General features: G+C 40.9%; 1 protein-coding gene across 2 annotated transcripts in view; it reads right to left on the bottom strand.

Annotated features, from left to right (window-relative positions):
* The window catches only part of PCCB (propionyl-CoA carboxylase subunit beta), a 94,734-nt gene that overhangs the window by 60,220 nt on the left and 13,157 nt on the right, over positions 1 to 21,357 (bottom strand). For both annotated transcript variants that reach the window (XM_004003316.5, XM_060395507.1), the window contains exon 6: positions 11,289 to 11,399. In XM_004003316.5, the coding sequence (XP_004003365.2) occupies positions 11,289 to 11,399 (111 nt within the window). The remainder of the gene's footprint in view (positions 1 to 11,288; positions 11,400 to 21,357) is intronic.

Here is a 21,357-nt window from a genome sequence, read left to right on the forward strand (position 1 = left end):
TTTAAAATGAACTAAGTTGGAGATCTCACACTTTCTGACTTCAAAACCTACTACAAAGCTATAAAAATCAAAACAGTGTGGAACTGGCATAACAGCAGACATACAGACCAATGGAACAGAATAATTAGCCCAGAAATAAACCCTTCCATACTTGGTCAAGTGGTTTTGAACAATGATCCTTAGACCATTCAATGGAGAAAGAACAGTCTTTCCAACAAATGGTGCTGGAATCCAGCGTTATGCTGGAATCCTGGGCATATATTCAGAGAAAACTCTAATTCAGAAAAAATACACGCACTACAGTATTTATAATAGCACTATTAACAACAGCCAAGACATGGAAGCAACCTAAATGTCCATCAAGAAATGACTGGATAAAGAAGACGTACTAAATATATACAATAAAACACTGCTGCTGCTACTGCTGCTAAGTCGCTTCAGTCATGTCCGACTCTGTGCGACCCCATAGAAGGCAACCCTCAGCCATAAAAAAGAATGAAAGACATCCCTGGTGATACAGTGATTAAGACTCCATGCTTCCACTGCAAAAGGCACAGGTTCAATCCCTGATGGAGAACTAAGATCCCACATTCTACTTAGTATGGCCAAAATTTGTTTTACTAAAAATAAATAATAAATAAAAGAATAAAATAATTGCCATTTGCAGCAACATGGATGGATGTAGACATTATCATACAAAGTGAACCAAAGAAAATAAAGTTAGTTTCTCAGTTGTGTCTGACTGTTTGCAACCCCATGAACTGTAGCCTGCCACTGTCCTCTGTCATTAGAATACTCAAGAAAGACTACTGGAGTGGGTTGCCATTTCCTTTTCCAGGGGATCTTCCCAACCCAGGAATCAAACCAGGGTCTCCTACACTGCAGGCAGATTCTTTACCATCTGAGTCACTAGGGACTAAGAGAAAGACAAATATCATAGGATATTACTTATATGTGGAATCTAAAATATGATACAAATGAACTTATTTACAAAACAGAAACAGACCCCTAGATATAAAAAACAAGTCTATGGTTACCAAAGGGGAAGGAGTAGGGAGAGGAAAAAATTTGGAGTTTGGGACTGACAGATACACACTACTATATATAAAATAGGACAGCAAGGACCTACTGTAGAGCACAGGAAAGAAATTCAATATCCTGTAATAAACTATAATGAAAAAAAATACTGCTGGGAAAACTAGATCAGTCAGTCAGTCAGTTCAGTCTCTCAGTCGTGTCCGACTCTGCGACCCCATGAATCGCAGCACGCCAGGCCTCCCTGTCCATCACCAACTCCCAAAATTCACTCAAACTCACGTCCATAGAGTCGGTGATGCCATCCAGCCATCTCATCCTCTGTCGTCCCCTTCTCCTCCCGCCCTCAATCCCTCCCAGCATCAGGGTCTTTTCCAATGAGTCAACTCTTCGCATGAGGTGGCCAAAGTATTGGAGTTTCAGCTTTAGCATCAGTCCTTCCAATGAACACCCAGGACTGATCTCCTTTAGGATGGACTGGTTGGATCTCCTTGCAGTCCAAGGGACTCTCAAGCGTGTTCTACAACACCATAGTTCAAAAGCATCAGTTCTTCGATGCTCAGCTTTCTTCACCGTCCAACTCTCACATCCATACAAGACCACTGGAAAAACCATAGTCTTCACTAGACGGACCTTTGTTGGCAAAGTAATGTCTCTGTTTTTTAATATGCTATCTAGGTAATGATAACTCTGTATGTGAGACAGCAAAAGAGACACAGATGTATAGAACAGTCTTTTGGACTCTGTGGGAGAGGGAGAGGGTGGGATGATTTGGGAAAATGGCATTGAAACATGTATAATATCATATGTGAAACGAATCACCAGCCCAGGTTCGATGCATGATACAGGATGCTTGGGGCTGGTGCACTGGGATGACCCAGAGGGATGGTATGGGGAGGGAATTGGGAGGGGGGTTCAAGATGGGGAACACATGTACACCTGTGACAGATTCATGTTGATGTATGGCAAAACCAACATAATACTGTGAAGTAATTAGCCTCCAATTAAAAGAAATAAATTTATATTTAAAAAACCTGATTAGATAGAAATTGAAAAAAATTAATGTGCTATCTAGGTTGGTCATAACTTTTCTTCATGCAAAAACATGAAATTGGACCTTATGTAATACCATGTACAAAAATTAACTCAAAAGGACCAAACATAAGAGCTAAAACTATACAACTTAGAAAAGAAAAAGGGGAAACTCTTGTGACACTGGATTTGGCAAGATTTCTCAGGTATGACAACGAAAGCAGAGATAACAAAAGTACACAGACTTCATCAAAATTAAAATCTTTTGTGCAAAAAACACTAACAGAATAAAAAAGGAGCCCACAGAATGGGAGGAAATATTTTCAAAGATGTATCTATTAAACTGTAATATCAGAATATGTAAAGAACTTCTACAACTCAACAACAACAAAAACAATCCAATCAAGAAGACATAGACATCTTCAGAAAAAGATATGTGAAACTGAAAGTGTCAGTTGCTCAGTCATTCCCAACTCTTTGTGACCCCATGAACTGCAGCCCACAAGGCCCCTCTGCCATGAGATTTTCCAGGCAAGGATACCGAAGTGGCTTGCCATTTCCTTCTCCAGGGGATCTTTCCAACCCAGGGATCAAACCCATGTCTCCTGCACTGCAGGCATGTTCTTCACCAAATGAGCTATCAGGGAAGCCCCTACCAATGGCAAATAATATGAAAAGAGGCTCAACATCACTAATTATATTAGGAAATATAAATGAAAACTACAACGAGATACCACTTCACACAAACTAAGATAGCTATCATCAAAACAGAAAACAAGTGCCAGCAAGGATGTGGAGAAGATGGAACTTTTGTGCATTGTTGGTGGGAATGTAAAATGGTACAGCCACTGTGCCATTGTGATGTTCCCTCAAAAGATTAAACAGAATTACCATTTTGTTGAAAAGGCAAAGATAGGACATTGAAAGATGAACTCCCCAGGTCGGTAGGTGCCCAGTATGCTACTGGAGATCAGTGGAGAAATAACTCGAGAAAGAATGAAGAGAAGGAGCCAAAACAAAAACAACATCCAGTTGTGGATGTGACTGGTGATAGAAGCAAAGTCCAATGCTGTGAAAAGCAATATTGCATAGGAACCTGGAATGTTACATCCATGAATCAAGGCAAACTGAAGTGGTCAAAGAGGAGATGGCAAGAGTGAAAGTCGCATTTTAGGAATCAGCTAACTAAGATGGATCAGCTAACTAAGATGGACTGGAATGGGTGAATTTAACTCAGATGACCATTATATCTACTACTGTGGGCAAGAATACCTTAGAAAAACTGGAGTAGCCATCACAGTCAACAAAAGAGTCCGAAATATAGTGCTTGAATACAATCTCAAAAACGACAGAATGATCTCTGTTTGTTTCCAAGGCAAACCATTCAACATCACAATAATCTGAGTCTATGCCCCGATCAGTAATGCTGAAGGGGCTGAAGTTGAACACTTTCATGAAGACCTACAAGACCTTCCAGAACTAACACCCCAAAAAATTGTCCTTTTCATTATAGGAGACTGGAATGCAAAAGTAGAAAGTCAAGAAACACCTGGAGTAACGTGCTGCAATTCATGGGGTCGCAAAGAGTCGGACACGACTGAGCGACTGAACTGAACTGAACTGAAGGGTACAGAAATGTAACAAATTTTTACCACATTAACCATTTCTTATGTATATTCTATACTTTTTTTTGAAGTATTATATCTGGACTTCGCTGATGGCTCAGTGGTTAAGAATCCACCTGCCAGTGCAGGAGACACTAGCTGGATCCTAGGTCAGGGAAGATCCCATGTGCCTCGAAGCAAATAACCCCACGCACCGTAACTATTGAGTCTGTGTTCTAGTGCCTGGGAGCTGCAACTACTAAGCCATGTGCCGTAACTACTGAAGCCCACGCGGCTACAGCCCAAGCTTCACAACAAGAAAGTAGCCCCTGCAATGAGAAGCCCAAGCACCACAACAAGAAGGTAGCCCCAGCTCACTGCAACTCGAGAGAAACAAGTGCAGCAGAGACCCAGCACAGTCAATAATTAGTCAACAATTTTTTAAAAAGTATTATATCAGTGTTAAACTTCTAGAATTTAACAACTGGTTATATAAGTTCTTAAGAATCATACACTGAAACATTAAAAAGGTAAAGGGACATGATATATATATCCCATTCTCAGTTAAGAATTCTGTACATTTGAAATTTCGAGATAAGATTTCTTTTTTAATTCTGCCCAAAGGATAGCATTGAGACAGAAAGCTTCACATCACAGAGTGGGAGAAAACAGGTGCAACATACATAGTTGATACTTATATCCAGACCATATAGAGAACGGCTAAAAACCAGTAAGAAAAAAACGAATACCTCAATCTTTAAAAAAATGAATACCTCAATCACTGGCAAAACCAATGAACAGGCATGCCACAAAAGAAACACAGAAATGAATTCCCTGGCAATCCAGTGGTTAGACTCCTTGCTTTTACTGCCAAGGGCCCGGGTTCAATTCTTGGTCAGGGAACTAAGATCCCACAAGTCACACAGCATAGACAAAAAATAAATAAAAGAAAGAAACATGAAAAGGATTCCACCTCGTCAGTCATGTACATGCAAATTAAGACAAGAAGAGACCACATCACATGTAAACTGGCATGAATTAAATTACGTCAATACAAGTGCTGGCAAGGACATTAGTTCAGTTCAGTCACCCAGTCATGTCCGACTCTTTGCGACCCCGTGGACTGCAGCACGCCAGGCTTCCCTGTCCATCACCAACTCCCGGAGCTTGCTCACATTCATGTTCTTCAGGTCAGTGATGCCATCGATGCAGTTGGCAAGGACATAGAACAAGTGAAATTCTCACACACTACTAGCAGAAGTGTACCTTGCTGCAACTTCTTGGTAACAAGTGTTACCTAGAAAAGCTGAAGATATGTACATTCTATGACCTTGAGAAACTGAGACATGTACGCAGCAAGATACACGTGTAAGAATGCTTACATCAGCATGATTTGTAATGGCTATACCACTATTAAAATGAAATACTTTTACAAAGTACATGGATAAACCTTAAAGGCACGAGTCACAGTCACACACGAAAGAATGTATATTTACTTTAAAGGTAAAATAGGCAGCATTACCCCACTGTTTAGTGAGACATAAATAAAATTTTAAACCAAAAAGCAAAGCAAATTTTTAAATTACCATAAAAGTTGAAATAAATACTTCTAGGCAGGATAGATAAGAGACAATAGTGATTAGGAGGGTAATGAGAGCAGGGTTCCTGGAGGGCCATTTCTTTCTTTTTTTTAATTTTTGGGCTGAGCTGAATGGCATATGGGATCATAATTCCCTGACCAGGGATCAAAACCACACCCCCTTGCAGTGGCAGCACAGAGCCTTAACCACTGGACCACCAGGGCCATTTCTCGATCTGGGTATTATATACATGAATCTGTACTTAATAATAACTGCTTTACATACTTTATCTACTTCCCTGAGTATGTACTACATTAGAAAATTTAAAGTGTTCAAAATTTGGGGGACTTCCCCAGTGGTTCAGTGGTTAAGAATCTGCCTGTCAATTCTGGGGACATGGATTCCATCCCTGCTCCAGGAAGATCCCACATGCTGAGCAGCAGCTAAGCCCATGTGCCACAACTACTGAGCCTGTGTTCTAAACCCCGTGCACAAGACAAGCCACTGCAATGAAAGGTCCACATGCCTCAACTAGGCAGTAGTTCCTGCTTGCCCCAATTAGAGAAAGTCTCTGCACAGCAAGACCCAGTGCAGCCAAAAATAAAAATAAACAAACAAGTAAATAAATAGAGTATTTAAAAATTTTTAAATTAACTGGGAGAGGAGGCTGAGACAGAAGCAGGAAAATCAGTTAGAAGGATTCTGCAATAACCCTCAATGGGGTGTTTGACTCAGAGTAATGGCAGTGTAAGTAATAAGACGTACATGCCAATTTGATTATGCTTTAGATTATATCCTAAGGTAGAGCAAATATGATTTCTGACTGATTGAACTTGGAATTTGACAGAAAAATATGAGTCAAAATTATGCCAATGTTTTTGACCTGAGCCAATGGAAAGCTGGTCTTGCCATTTATTGAGACGAGGAAGGCTACAGAAGAGCACTTTGGGAAAGGTTCATGAAAGATCTAAAACTATCCATTTTGAGAAACCCATTAAAGTCCAGATGGAAATGTTGATAAATGTTGACTAAACTGAATGTTTAGTCCTGGAGTTCAGGAGACAGTTCCATCCTAAAGAAATAGGTCTGAGAGCTATCAGCACATAGATATTTAAAGTCTTGAGATAGGATAAGATCACCAAGGGAATGAGAGAATTGCTAGGAAAAAAAACGAGAGTATAGTGCCCTGATGTTTCAAAGAGGAAGAAGTGGCGAGATGGGTCAAGTGCTGCTAGAAGATCAAGAAACATGAGGATTGAGAAACGTCCACTGGATTTAGTGATACAGAAATCGTTGGTGTCTTTGATAAGAGAAACTGATATTATCAATGACCCTGAATAGAATAATATCCTTTTCATACTAAATTAAATGTCTAAGTATATTTGGCTTAGATGGTAAAGAACCTGCCTGTAATGCAGGAGGCCGAGGTTTGGTCCCTGGATTGGGAAGATCCCCTGGAGAAGGGAATGACAACCCACTCCAGTATTCTTGCCTGGAGAATTCCATGGACAGAGGAGCCTGGCAAGCTACAGTCAATGGGGTCAAAAAGAATCAGACATGACTGAGCGACTAAAACACACAAGCATATTTAGATTTATTTCTCAATTCTGTTCTGTTCCCTGGTCCACTTATTTACTACAGAGAAGGCAATGGCAACCCACTCCAGTACTCTTGCCTGGAAAACCCCATGGACAGAGGAGCCTGGTAGGCTGAAGTCCATGGGGTCACTAAGAGTTGGACATGACTGAGTGACTTCACTTTGACTTTTCACTTTCATGCACTGGAGAAGGAAATGGCAACCCACTCCAGTGTTCTTGCCTGGAGAATCCCAGGGACGGGGGAGCCTGGTGGGCTGCCATCTATGGGGTCGCACAGAGTCGAATACGACTGAAGCGACTTAGCAGCAGCAGCTACTTATTTACAAACTGACCAAACAGCTTTAGTTATTTTAGCTTTATCATGTATTTTCTCCCCTGGCAGCACTAGCCCTTCATTGCACTTCCTTCATGGTATGTCTATTTTTACACTGTGGTTTTCCCCCTAATATGAACTTTATATTTACCTGTCTAGTACTTTAAAGGAGAATCTGCTAGCATTTTTACTGTACTCTCATTAAATACATGGGAAATTTAAGATGCAGACAGCTTAAGGCTTAATGATTAGTTGTGGAAGAAGAGAAAGAGGAGGTAGTACCAATATGTAGGTATTAAAATTCTACCAGTGAAGAATGGAATTCAGTTCAGTTCAGTTAAAACACAGGATTAAAAGACAAAGCATACAAAGTCAACATAGAAATCAGCTATACTTCTACATACTATATACAAAATATACACTATATACCAAATATCTGAGAAAGAAATAAAACCAGCCTGTTCACAACAGCATCAAACAATTACAATAATTTAACCAAGGAATTGAAAACTATAGGACTTTGATGAAAAACACCAAAGAAGACACAAATAAATGGGGGAGGGGAACCCATGTTTATGGATAAAAATATTGTCAAAATGTTCATACTACCCAAAGCCATCTATAAATTCCAAGCAACTCCTATCAAAACTGCAATGGCTTTTTTCAAGAGAAGTCTGTCATGGCATAAAAAGGGAAACACAGACTAATGGAACAGAATCAAGAGCCCAGAAACAAGCACTCACATATACAGTCAATGAATACTTGACAAGTGAGTCAAGAATACTCAGTGAGGAAAAGATAGTCTCTTCAGTAAATTTACAGTGCGAAAACTGGATAACTGCATGCAGAAGGTGAAACTGGACTTGGACCCATATTACACCTCTCACAAAAATTAACTTAAAATGAATTAGCAACTTAAAAACCTGAAGCTGTAAAACTTCTAGAAAAAAAACACAGGGGAAATACTCCCTAATACTAGTCTTGGCAATAATTTTATGTATGACACCAAAAGAGGATGCAACAGAAGTAAAATAAATGTGAGGTTTCCTTAGTGGCTCAGTGATAAAGAAACCGCTCGCCAATGCAGGAGACACAGCTTTGATCCTTGGTGTGGGAAGATCACACATGCCACCAAGCAACTTAGGCCATGCTCCACATCTGCTGAGCGAGCACTCTAGAGCCCACACATTGAAATTACGGAAACCCTCACACCTAGAACAGCAATTAAGACCCAGCACAGCCATAAATAAATGAATTTTAAAATACAAATTACTAAGTGGGACTATATCAAAGTAAAAAGCTTCTACAGGGCATAAGAAACAATCAACAAAATGAAACGGCAACCTACTGAATGGGAGAAACTATTCGCAAATCATATATCTAATAAGGAGTTAATATTCAAAATATAGAGAGAACTCAAGCAACAGCAAAGTTTTCTTGATTAAAAAAAGGGCAAAGGACCTGAACAGGTATTTTTCCAAAGAGAATATAAAAATGGGTACATGAAAAGATGCTCATTATCACTCATCATCAGGGAAATGCAAACCAAAACCATGATGAGGTTAGAATGCCAATTACCAAAACACCTGTTAGAATCCCAATTACCAAAAAGTCAAGAAATGACAAGTGTTAGTGAGGATGTGGAAAAAAATGGAACACTTGTGCACATTGGTAGGAATGTAAATTGATACAGCCATTGTAGAAAAAAATACGGAAAGATTCCTCAAAAAGCTAAAAACAGAGCTATAAAATGATCCAGCAATCTCACTTCTGGGTATATATCCAAAGGACCTCAAAGAGATATCCACATTTCCATGTTCAATACAGCATTATTCACAATAACCAAAATACAGAAACAACCTAAGTGCCCACCGATGGATGAATGGATAAAAAAAAAATGTGTGACACACACTGACACACACACACACACACACACACACACACACAGCATTATCCACTGGATACGCATATCAATGAAGAAAATATGACACATACATACACACAACCACACACAGAGAAATATCAAGCCATGATAAAAAAGGAAATCCTACCATTTGTGACATGAATAGACCCTTAGGGCACTTTGTTTAGCATATGCTAAGTAAAATAAATCAGAGAAAGAGAAATACTGTTTGATCTCATTTATATGTGGACTCTAAAACAGCTGAACTAGTAGAAAAAGAATGGTGGTTACCAAGTTGTTGGGGGGGGGGCGTGTTAATCGAAAGATACAACCTTGCAATTATAAGATGAATAAGTTCTGGGGATTTACTATACAACATGGTGATTAGTTATCAGTAAATATCATATCACACACTGGAAAACTGCTGAGAGAGTAGATCCTAAATGTTATCATCACAAAATAGGAATGGCATTTATGCAAGGATTATGAGGGTAATCATTTTGCAATATCAAATCAACATGTACACCTTAAACTAGAACAATGTTATATGTCAATTATATCTCAATAAAACAGGAGAAAATGTTTTAAAATCCCAGCATGTAAGTAGGGAGAGGAGGAAAGAAGGCTTTAGCCAGAGGAACTGATCCCACACCTCCATTCCTACCAGGCAGGAAGACAACTAGGGTAGCACCAGGTAGGTATGGCATACACAGATTTAGTGGGCAAAGTTCAAGGAATCTGCTTTGTTCAGGAAGTAAGGGATGTGGTCATCTTAATTTTTTAAAGCCCTACCTAAACTGAACATTGAACTTTTAGGTTGTTTTTAATCCATCACTAAGAAAAAATAGTTGAATCAAGGGGTAAGGACTCTGCTAAATCTTAATTCCTAATGCCAAAGAGAAAAGTGTTTCCTATGTACACTCCCTATGTTTACACTGCTTTCATCTTGGATGATTCTCTTTCATTTTGCACACTAATTTGTCCTGACATTTATTGCTCATTATGTTTAAAAATATTTTAAGAGAAAAGACTTCTTTAAGTATCAGGGTAAGGGTAATTATACACATATGACTTCAAATAGTCTTCTTTTAAAAATCATTTTTTTCAAAGGCTACATATTGTATGATTCCATTTATATGACTTTTTTTTAAATGTGGACCATTTTTAAAGTCTTTCCTGAATTTGTTACAATATTGCTTCTGTTGTTTATGTTTTGGTTTTTTGGCCATGAGAACTAAGGGATCTTAGCTCCCAGAAAAGTATGTTAGTCGCTTTCAGTTCAGTTCAGTTCAGTTGCTCAGTCGTGTCTGACTCTTTGCGACCCCATGAATCGCAGCACGCCATGCCTCCCTGTCCATCACCAACTCCCGGAGTTCACTCAGACTCACGTCCATTGAGTCAGTGATGCCATCCAGCCATCTCATCCTCTGTCATCCCCTTCTCCTCCTGCCCCCAATCCCTCCCAGCATCAGAGTCTTTTCCAATGAGTCAATTCTTCGCTTGAGGTGGCCAGTCGTGTCTGATTCTTTTTGACCCCAAAGACTGTAGCCCACCAGGCTCCTCTGTCCATGGAATTCTCCAGGCAAGAATACTGGAGTGGGTTGTCATTCCCTTCTCCAGGGGATCTTCCTGACCCAGGGATCAAACCCAAACTCCCTGCATTTGAAGGCAAAGTCTTAACCACTAAACTGCCAGAGAAGTCCCCCAAAATCATTTTAAAACATCAAGTCATCTAAATCATGTAATAAAGATATGTACCTTGCACAATGAAGCTAGAAATCAGATTTAACATTACCACCATAGACAAAATATAATAAAATGGCAAAAAGCTGAATAAATACAGGCAGAACACAAGAAACAACTTCCCAATGAAACAGATTACAGAAAAGTTTTCCATGAGAAACTTTCTAATAGAATCCAGTAAATAATCACCTGTCTGGGCAGAGGATAGAATCCTTTGATTACCTAAAATCATCTGCAATTCATATCAGCAAGTAAAATCACCCACCAATGAAGTACCCAAGCACATTCTGTCACTGAATGCACACAAGCTGCAGTTTTCATGCCAAAACTTTCTCCCTACCAAGATTTTATCATCACTACACTGAAAGTCAATACAACTGTACAGATAACAACCCAGATATGGGTCAGGAATGATTGCTATTGCGCGTGAGGTGCTGCATAACTCTCAAAGGGCAGGAAAACCAGGAATTTCTTTCTTACCTTCACCATGAACGTGAAATCTGTTAAGGCTGGGGAGTAGACAGCCCCACCAGCACATGGGCCCATGATCAGAGAAATCTGAGGGATGACTCCGGATGCTATGACATTCCTCTGCCAAAAGAGAAAGTCAAAGGTATCTGGTTACAGAGGTGTTCAAGGCATTATCTGCAAAAAGACAGAGGCAACAATGAAAGTACATTTGGCTTTTACTCACAGAAATTCTATCCAAGAGAGCTAATCTGTACAGTTTCTTCCAAAATTGTATATGGGATCTTCTCCCCATAACTGGTGGGAGGGTTGACATATTACTTTCTAGACCAAATAACCTCTTCTCTCCTTGGCAGGACTCATTCCCCAAAAGCTCCACCAGGACATGAACTCAAGAGAGAACCCCACCACTCACACCCCACCTTCAACACACCGCAAGCCAGAGCCTCTGTCTGTACAAAACTGGCTGGAAGGATGAATGGAAACCTTAGGCATAATACACAGGGCCAACACTTATCCTGGACTCTTGACCTCTACTTGGAGCCCCTTCCCACTCCACACAGAGGATACCCAATAGTTACAGGGTAAGGCTAAGAGGATAAGTGCTAGTTTACCCTAAGTCTTCAATGTCTGCCCACCCCTAGACAAGGCAGATGGACAACAAGGAGGCAGAAGGAGCCAAAAGGGTTCCACAGGGACAACGGAGCTGTGAAGAGCCAACCCTCAGGCCATCTCTTGGGAAAAACAAGATTTCCCAGGGGAATGGAGGACCTAGACAAGATATGAGCCCAATGACCAGCTCTTATCCTTCCCTGAGCCACATCAGCTTGAGAGAAATATGTCCATTTTTAGCCCTGCCCTGGGTCTGAGACCAATTTCTGTAACTCAGGACATAGCTCAGGACAGCACAAAAAGGATCTATAGAGAGGATTCTGGGAAGATACAGAGTGGGAAGCACCAGGAATCTGACACCCCACCTAGACAAAAACTGTACTGGCAGAATCTGCCTCATGCAACTTTTTGGAACTCCAGAGCCTACTGAAGGTTTTTAACTTCCAAAGGAAGATTCAGTTCAGTTCAGTTGCTAAGTCGTGTCCGACCCTCTGCGACCCCATGTATTGCCGCACGCCAGGCCTCCCTGTCCATCACCAACTCCTGGAGATCACTCAGACTCACATCCATTGAGTCAGTGATGCGATCCAGCCATCTCATCCTCTGTCGCCCTCTTCTCCTCCTGCCCCCAATCTCTCCCAGCATCAGAGTCTTTTCCAATGAGTCAACTCTTCGCATGAGGTAGCCAAAGTACTGGAGCTTCAGCTTCAGCATCATTCCTTCCAAAGAAATCCCAGGGTTGATCTCCTTCAGAATGGACTGGTTGGTTCCCCTTGAAGTCCAAGGAACTCTCAAGAGTCTTCTCCAACACCACAGTTCAAATGCATCAATTCTTCAGCGCTCAGCCTTCTTCACAGTCCAACTCTCACATCCATACATGACCACAGGAAAAACAATAGCCTTGACTAGACGGACCTTAGTCGGCAAAGTAATGCCTCTGATTTGAATACACTATCTATGTTGGTCATAACTTTTCTTCCAAGGAGTAAGCGTCTTTTCATTTCACGGCTGCAATCACCATCTGCAGTGATTTTGGAGCCAAAAAAAATAAAGTCTGACACTGTTTCTACTGTTTCCCATCTATTTCCCATGAAGTGATGGCACCAGATGCCATGATATTTGTTTTCTGAATGTTGAGCTTTAAGCCAACTTTTTCGCTCTCCTCTTTCACTTTCATCAAGAGGCTTTTAGCTCCTCTTCACTTTCTGCCATAAGGGTGGTGTCATCTGCATATCTGAGGTTATTGAGATTTCTCCCGGCAATCTTGATTCCAGCTTGTGTTTCTTCCAGTCCAGCGTTTCTCATGATGTACTCTGTATATAAGTTAAATAAGCAGGGTGACAATATACAGCCTTGACGTACTCCTTTTCCTATTTGGAACCAGTCCATTGTTCCATGTCCAGTTCTAACTGTTGCTTCCTGACCTGCATACAGATTTCTCAAGAGGCAGGTTAGGTGGTCTGGTATTCCCATCTCTTTCAGAATTTTCCAGTTTATTGTGATCCACACAGTCAAAGACTTTCGCAGAGTCAATAAAGCAGAAATAGATGTTTTTCCGGAACTCTCTTACTTTTTCCATGATCCAGTAGATGTTGGCAATTTGACCTCTGGTTCCTCTGCCTTTTCTGAAACCAGCTTGAACGTTCGGGAGTTCATGGCTCATGTATTGCTGAAGCCTGGCTTGGAGAATTTTGAGCATTACTTTACTAGCATGCGAGATGAGTGCAATTGTGTGGTAGTTTGAGCATTCTTTGGCATTGCCTTTCTTTGGGATTGGAATGAAAACTGACCTTTTCCAGTCCTGTGGCCACTGCTCAGTTTTCCAAATTTGCTGGCATATTGAGTGCATCACTTTCACAGCATCATCTTTCAGGATTTGAAATAGCTCAACTGGAATTCCATCACCTCCACTAGCTTTGTTCGTAGTGATGCTTTCTAAGGCCCACTTGACTTCACATTCCAAGATGTCTGGCTCTAGATTAGTGATCACATCATCATGATTATCTGGGTCATGAAGATCTTTTTTGTACAGTTCTTCTGTGTATTCTTGCCACCTCTTCTTAGTATCTTCTGCTTCTGTTAGGTCCATACCATTTCTGTCCTTTATCGAGCCCATCTTTGCATGAAATGTTCCCTTGGTATCTCTCATTTTCTTGAAGAGATCTCTAGTCTTTCCCATTCTGTTGTCTTCCTCTATTTCTTTGCATTGATCACTGAGGAAGGCTTTCCTTTCTCTTCTTGCTATTCTTTGGAACTCTGCATTCAGATGCTTGTATCTTTCCTTTTCTCCTTTGCTTTTCACCTCTCTTCTTTTCACAGCTATTTGTAAGGCCTCCCCAGACAGCTATTTTGCTTTTTGCATTTCTTTTCCATGGGGATGGTCTTGATCCCTGTCTCCTGTACAATATCACGAACCTCATTCCATAGTTCATCAGGCACTCTGTCTATCAGATCTAGGCCCTTAAATCTATTTCTCACTTCCACTGGATAATCATAAGGGATCTGATTTAGGTCATATCTGAATGGTCTAGCGGTTTTTCCTACTTTCTTCAATTTGAGTCTGAATTTGGTAATAAGGAGTTCATGATCTGAGCCACAGTCAGCTCCTGGTCTTGTTTTTGTTGACTGTATAGAGCTTCTCCATCTTTGGCTGAAAAGAATATAATCAATCTGATTTCAGTGTTGACCATCTGGTGATGTCCATGCGTAGAGTCTTCTCTTGTGTTGTTGGAAGAGGGTGTTTGCTATGACCAGTGCATTTTCTTGGCAAAACTCTATTAGTCTTTGCCCTGCTTCATTCCGCATTCTAAGGCCAAATTTGCATGTTACTCCAGGTGTTTCTTGACTTCCTACTTTTGCATTCCAGTCCTCTATAATGAAAAGGACATCTTTTTTGGGTGTTAGTTCTAAAAGGCAAGTTAGGAAGTTAGGCAGCCATTGTTGTTGCACCTCACCTCATTGTTGCAAGCCCCTCCCTCCAGCTCAGAATCACTTGCAAGAGGGCAAATCAAACCTAGAATGAGATGCCACACCACACGCATTAGGATGGCTACTATTTAAAAAAATAGAAAATAAGCAGTGTCAGTAAGGATGAGGAGAAACTGGGCCCCTTGTGCACTGCTTGTGGGAATGTAAAATGGTACAGCTGCTGTGAAAAATAGCATGGTTCCTGCTGCTGCTGCTAAGTCGCTTCAGTCGTGTCCGACTCTGTGCGACCCCATAGACGACAGTCCACCAGGCTCTCCCGTCCCTGAGATTCTCCAGGCAAGAACACTGGAGTGGGTTGCCATTTCCTTCTCCAATGCATGCAAGTGAAAAGTGAAAGGGAAGTTGCTCAGTCGTGTCTGACTCAGCGACCTCATGGACTACAGCCTACCAGGCTCCTCCATCCCTGGGGTTTTCCAGGCAAAAGTACTGGAGTGGGGTGCCATTGCCTTCTCCAAATAGCATGGTAGTTCCTCAAAAATCTTTAAATAGAATTATCACACAATCCAGAAAGTCTACTGTGGAGTCTTATACCAAAGTCACAGGTGCAAGGTCTTGTATCAAGGCCACAGATGTGGAGCCCCACAACCAAGGTCATCTCTGGAACCGACAGAGCCCCATAACAACTGTTGCCGAGAGCCCCTCTGATCTAAACTGGCCTATTCTCTGACAGCATATTAGATAAAAATATCCACCTTGTTTACCACCTTATAGCATCCTCACCAATCACCTAATGCCACCCTTCCAGCAGGAATTTTCTTTGTTGTGAGGCTACAAATATTGGCTACTAGCCCACGAAACCCATGGGCTCTCGCTTGAGCCAGCCGCTGTGATAACAGCATCTCCCACTGTAATAAACTCGATCCTCCTCTCAGTCTGCCTCATGTCAGGAAATTCTTTTCCAACCCACACATCTACTTTTGGGGATATACCATATAGAATGCAAAACAGCGTCTCAAGGAGATAATTTTACACCCACATTCATAGCAGTATTACTCACAATAGCTAAAATGTGGGATCAACCCAAATGCCCATCAACAGATGAATGGATAAACAAAATGTATGTGTATACAGTGGAATATTATTCAGCCAGTCACAGAAAACCAGTGTACAATTTTCCTTAAATAAGCTATTTAGTCAAAATAATAGAGACAGAGTAGAATGGTGATTACCAGGGACTGGGGGAGGGGATAACAGAGAGTAATTATTTAATGGGTTCAGAGTTTCAGTTTTGCAAGACAAAAAGTTGTGGAGATGAATAATGGTGTCAGGTGCACAAAATCATGAGTGTATTCAAGACCACTGAACTGTACATTTAAGAATGTTTAAATTTAGTAAGTTTTCTATTATGTGTATTTTACCACAACTATTAAAAAAAAGATGAAGAAAAGCTGTCCATACTCTGCAGAAAAAATATCAAGCTGGGTGAACAGGCTTCCAGCTATGACAGAGTAAAGAGTTCAGAAAACTCTCCAAAAACCAACTACAAAATATCACTAAATTGTCAAAAATATTTCAGGGCTCTGAAACTGGACCAAACGTTAACAGAGGCGTGTTTACTCATGAAAAACTGCTGACTGTGTGATAAGAACAGTGGGAGTCTACGGCATTCTTAACCAAGGCTCTATCATTGCCCACACAAGCTCAGGATGTCCTTCAGGGTGAAAGAAAACATCACCAGATGGTAATTCAAATCCACAAGACGTAAGAACACTAAAACTGGTAAATCTGTGGTTAAATATACAATACTGCATAAACATAGTTCTCTCTCTTAATACTTTAAAAACAGAGAGATGTTGTGGGGAGGGAGGTGGGAGGGGGGGTCATGTTTGGGAACGCATGTAAGAATTAAAGATTTTAAAATTTAAAAAATAAATAAATAAATTTAAGAAAAAAAAAGAAAGATAAAAACAATAAGGGTGCATAAAGCAAAAATGGTAACATGTTGATGTTAGACTTATAACAATAACAGCACAAAGAAAGGAGGATAAAAGTGGAGCTCTGTTGGAACCAAGTTCTTATATTTTACCAGAATTAAGTCAGGATCAATTTGTAATAGATAAATTTACATTTTATTACCCTTAGAGTTGAAACCATGTACAAGCCCGGTGTCCTTGTCTCTTGAAGTACAATGCTGACTCAAGAGTTAATGAGTGGGAAATGTGAAGATGTAGAAACAAAGAATAGCTGTTGGGCTAAGGAACTGGTAACAATTTAGACTATAATTCTGCCACATAACAGAATCACCAAACTGCCAGTTTCCTGAAAGACATAAACGCCTGACACACACTCCTAAGTTGTTTTTACAGGAAGCAGACCCCCTCCAGATGAAAAATGCTAACCACAGGAACATAGACCCTGGACTGGTTGAAACCAGAAGGTTGACTGTATTGCTGATCCTGTTCGTGATGCCAATTGTTTTGCTGTTCTCACTGTTCACTGAACCCAGGGTAGGCAAGCTAAGAGGCTGGAAGAAGACACAAGGACCCATAGGAACTGCAGACATGTTTATTCTCTCTTGGCTGGCACGGCAGCCATAACACAGCCTCTCTCCTAGCTGACACAGCAACTGTAGCAGCAGCCGCAACATAGCCATAACCGAGTCATCACATTATCTCACATAACATAACCATGATGCCACCCCAGCAGCCAGGGCTTTTCAGGTGAAGCTTATATATACTTATAGAACAAAACTCGTGGTGTGCATGAGTATTGTTATAATTGATCTCAGCTGTTACATAACCCTGCAAAGATATTGTTTACAGAACATAGGGTGAGAGGGTGTGAGAACATGGAGCAAGAGAGCCTGACTGGAGCCATCTTGTTAATTTCCCCACAGTTGACGATGCTAGAAACTTCACCTTGATGCCAACCAATCCAAGAACTGTCCACGAGCTGATCATGCCCTGCTCCTTGAATACTATAAAACTCTTCACTACCCCTTCCATGGGTGGTCACACAGTCTCCAGGGCATTAGCCCACTCTGGCCCCCTTTGCCTGGCAAAACAATAAAAGCTAGTCTTTTCTACTTCACCCAAAATTCTGTCTCCGTGTTTCTATTTGGCACCTGTGAAGAGAGGCTGAGTTTCAACAAGAGTAACCACTTAAAAAACTCATACAGTACCAAAAGCTCAGAGGAATTGAAAAGGTACAGTTAAAAATATGTGCTTGACATAATATTTGAGTGACATCAAAGAAGATTATAGAAAAGGAATCCAACCCACCACCGAAATAACTACGGAGTTGGCACGAACTGTCTGAAGCAACTCTTTTGAAACTCTGCAATCTAGAGGAACACTTGTAGCTTCCAGGATAGACTTCCTAAAGTGGTAGGTAAATTTCGGTCAATTTTCACATTTAGCATAGTAGTCCTGCAACAGAGTTCTTGGCTTCCTTAATTAGCAGAAGGAGGGGGAAACCCATGCTCAGCAGGGAGGAGCAAGAACAAACAAGTTTCCTTTGGTTGCTGGTTCCCCAAATTGGGAGGCAGGCAGGTGGTAAGCTTGTTCATTATATTGGGTGAGGGTAGGGGTGTGTCCAGGTGTCAGAGGAGGGCATGCACAGTATCCTGCTTTCGCTCCAGGCTCCTGAGAAGTAGCAGTTGCGTTTTCTGTTGGTTGTTTTTTTTTTGCATCTTTTGTCCGGAATTTGTCCTGACTGCCCATGCATGAAGTTATTTTTAGTCCCATATAGTTTCTCTGTATTTTTCTGCTCGAGGTGTGTCCAGGTACAAGCATTGCAGCACTGCAGCAAAGAGTCCCAGATCTCAGTAGGGTGGCTAGCTGGTGTCAGGGTGGGTAACAAGGGCCTTGTCCTCCAAAAATCAGGTCTGTGGGTTTGGTTACTGATCACGGGTTTTGATCACTGGGAGGCCAGCACAGAGGCTAGCCATTGTTTTACCCCTGACTGGCTAAAGCTACTTCCCAGCTGAGATGGGATTTAAAGGGATGGACTTCTCATCTCCTAGGAGCCAGATATTTAAAGAAATCTTTGTCAGGTCACCAGGTGACTGTAGACACAATGGAACTGTTAGGGGAAGCACAGTGACTGAAACTGTCCCCCCTGGCCAGACACCACAGTAACCACTTGCATGAGTTATTTTATGAAGGAGGTCCTGGTAAAGAACATGAAACTAATAAGTCACCATCAACCAGAAGAGTTCAGGAAAAGTCAAAAGGAGGTGCCAGGTATCCTGACACCTCCCAGAATCCTTCTCACTGGCATCCATCTTGGCTGAGTGTGCCATCAGCAAACAGAACAACTGGCCAAAGACAACTCAGAAACTAATCCCATCACCATAAAACCTGAGACTGCAAACCACATGGCAGAGAAGTTCTCCTGGGTTCCCTTACCCTACTGCTCTCCACCCAGGCACCCCTTTCCCAATAAAACCTCTTGTTTTGTTAGCATGTGTGTCCCTCAGTGAGTATTTGACAAGAGCCCACTTTCAGGTCCTGGAAGGGGTTCCCCTTCCTGCAACAGAATTAAAACTTCAGTGGCCACAAAAATGGAAAATATTTTGCAAAAGTAAGTTGGAAAAGTCACAAATGGAAGCCCCTGGTGGCACAGATGGTAAAAAATCTGCCTGCAATGCAAGAGACCCAGGTTCAATCCCTGGGTTAGGAAGGACCCCTGGAGAAGTGAATGGCAACTCACTCTAGTGTTCTTGCCTGGAAAAATCCCATGGACAGAGGAGCCTGGTGGGCTACAGTTCATGGGTTCACAAAGAGTCAAACACGACTGAGCAACTAACACTTTCACTTTTCAGCCCTCAATAAGCAAAAATCAGCAATCTAAAAAGTGGGAGAATTAGATTCCCAACATTACCAAACATAATTCAATGTCTAGTACATAAAAAATTACCAAACACACAAAGAAATAGCCTAGTATAGTCTATTTACAGGGGAAAAAAGAACCTGACAAAAACTACTGCTGGGAAGCCCAGACAATGGAATTATAAGTCAAAGATGTTATATTAACTGTCTTAAATATGTTGAGTGAGCTATAGGGAATCAGGAAAACAATGTGTGAACAAAATGAGAAAGACAGTAATGAAACAGAAATTACAGACAGAAACCAAGCATAAATTCTGGAGTTAAAAAGTACAATAACTGAAACAAAAAGGTGACTAAAGGGGTTTAACAGATTTTAGCAAGCAGAAAAACCTGAGAGAACTTGAAGACAAGACAAATAAAACTATTCAGTCTGAGAAATAGCCAAAAAGTAAAAAAAAAAAGTAAGAACAGAGACTGAGGGACGTGTGGAAAAACATCAAATGAACCAACAAACACCATATACAGATACCAGGAGAGAGTGTACTTCTGATGTGAAGATAAGCATGTAGATCAATGGAAAAGAACTGAGTCCAGAAAGAAACCCTTACATTTATCTCAACTGATTTTCTTTCCACCAAAGTTTCAGGACAATTCAAGAGAGAAAGAATGATCATGTCAGTAAATGGTAGTGAGACAAGGATGAATGTGGACCCTGACCTCACACCATACTCAAAAATTAACTCAAAAGGGATCACAGACCTAATAGGAGAGCCAAAATCTATAAAACTCCATTTAAAAAAACAAAACACTGGACAAAATCTTCATGACTTCATGACATATTGGGCAGGGTTCTTACATATGACAAATAAAGCATGATTCACAATAGAAAAAACTGATAAACTGGACTTTAAAATTTAAAATTTTGCACTTCAAAAGCCACCATTAAGAAACAAAAAGCTACACAGACGAGAAAAATAAATTTGTAAATCTTATCTGATAGAGGATTTGTATCCAGAATATATAAAGAACTCTCACAACTCAAGATCCAATTACAAAATGAGTGAAAGATCTGAATGAATGCTTCAGCAAATAAAATATACAAATGACTACTATGCACATTAAAAAATACTCAACTGGATTCGTTAGCAGGAAAATACAGATTAAAATCTTAGATACCACTACTTATCCCTGAAATAGCTATAATGAAAAAGGATGACAATGCTAAGTGTCACCAAGGATGGCAAGAACCTGAAACCCTCAATTACAGCCACTTTGGAAAAAAATTTGGCAGTTTCTTGTAAAGTTACACATAAACTTATCACAATGAAGTCAAGCAGGATCTTGTAAGACCTTCCCAAGTGCAAAAATCTTACTGTGTCCCCCAATTCTTGTTTGTAGGAAAAATGGTTCAGTCTCCTAGACCTTCCCTGAGTTTCAAAGGGCAGATTCAAACAACAACTAGTTAAGGGAGTAAATGGGGCCTGGGACTGTTCCTCCTCAGGGGATGGGCCTAACAATTTGACACATATCTCTGAGTTCTACAGAAACTAAGGCCCTCTACCACCGGGGTCGGGGATGGTAACTTGAGGCTAAGCACAAGCACTGGACCCCAGCCTGGCTGGAACCAGAATGCTGATGAGTGAGATTCCTGGAACAGCACCATGTTATCTCACCATCAACCAGATAGAGGAAGGTCAGACACACTGCTA

This window comes from Ovis aries, chromosome 1 (genome assembly GCF_016772045.2).
Source record: "Ovis aries strain OAR_USU_Benz2616 breed Rambouillet chromosome 1, ARS-UI_Ramb_v3.0, whole genome shotgun sequence".
NCBI classification, from domain to species: domain Eukaryota; kingdom Metazoa; phylum Chordata; class Mammalia; order Artiodactyla; family Bovidae; genus Ovis; species Ovis aries.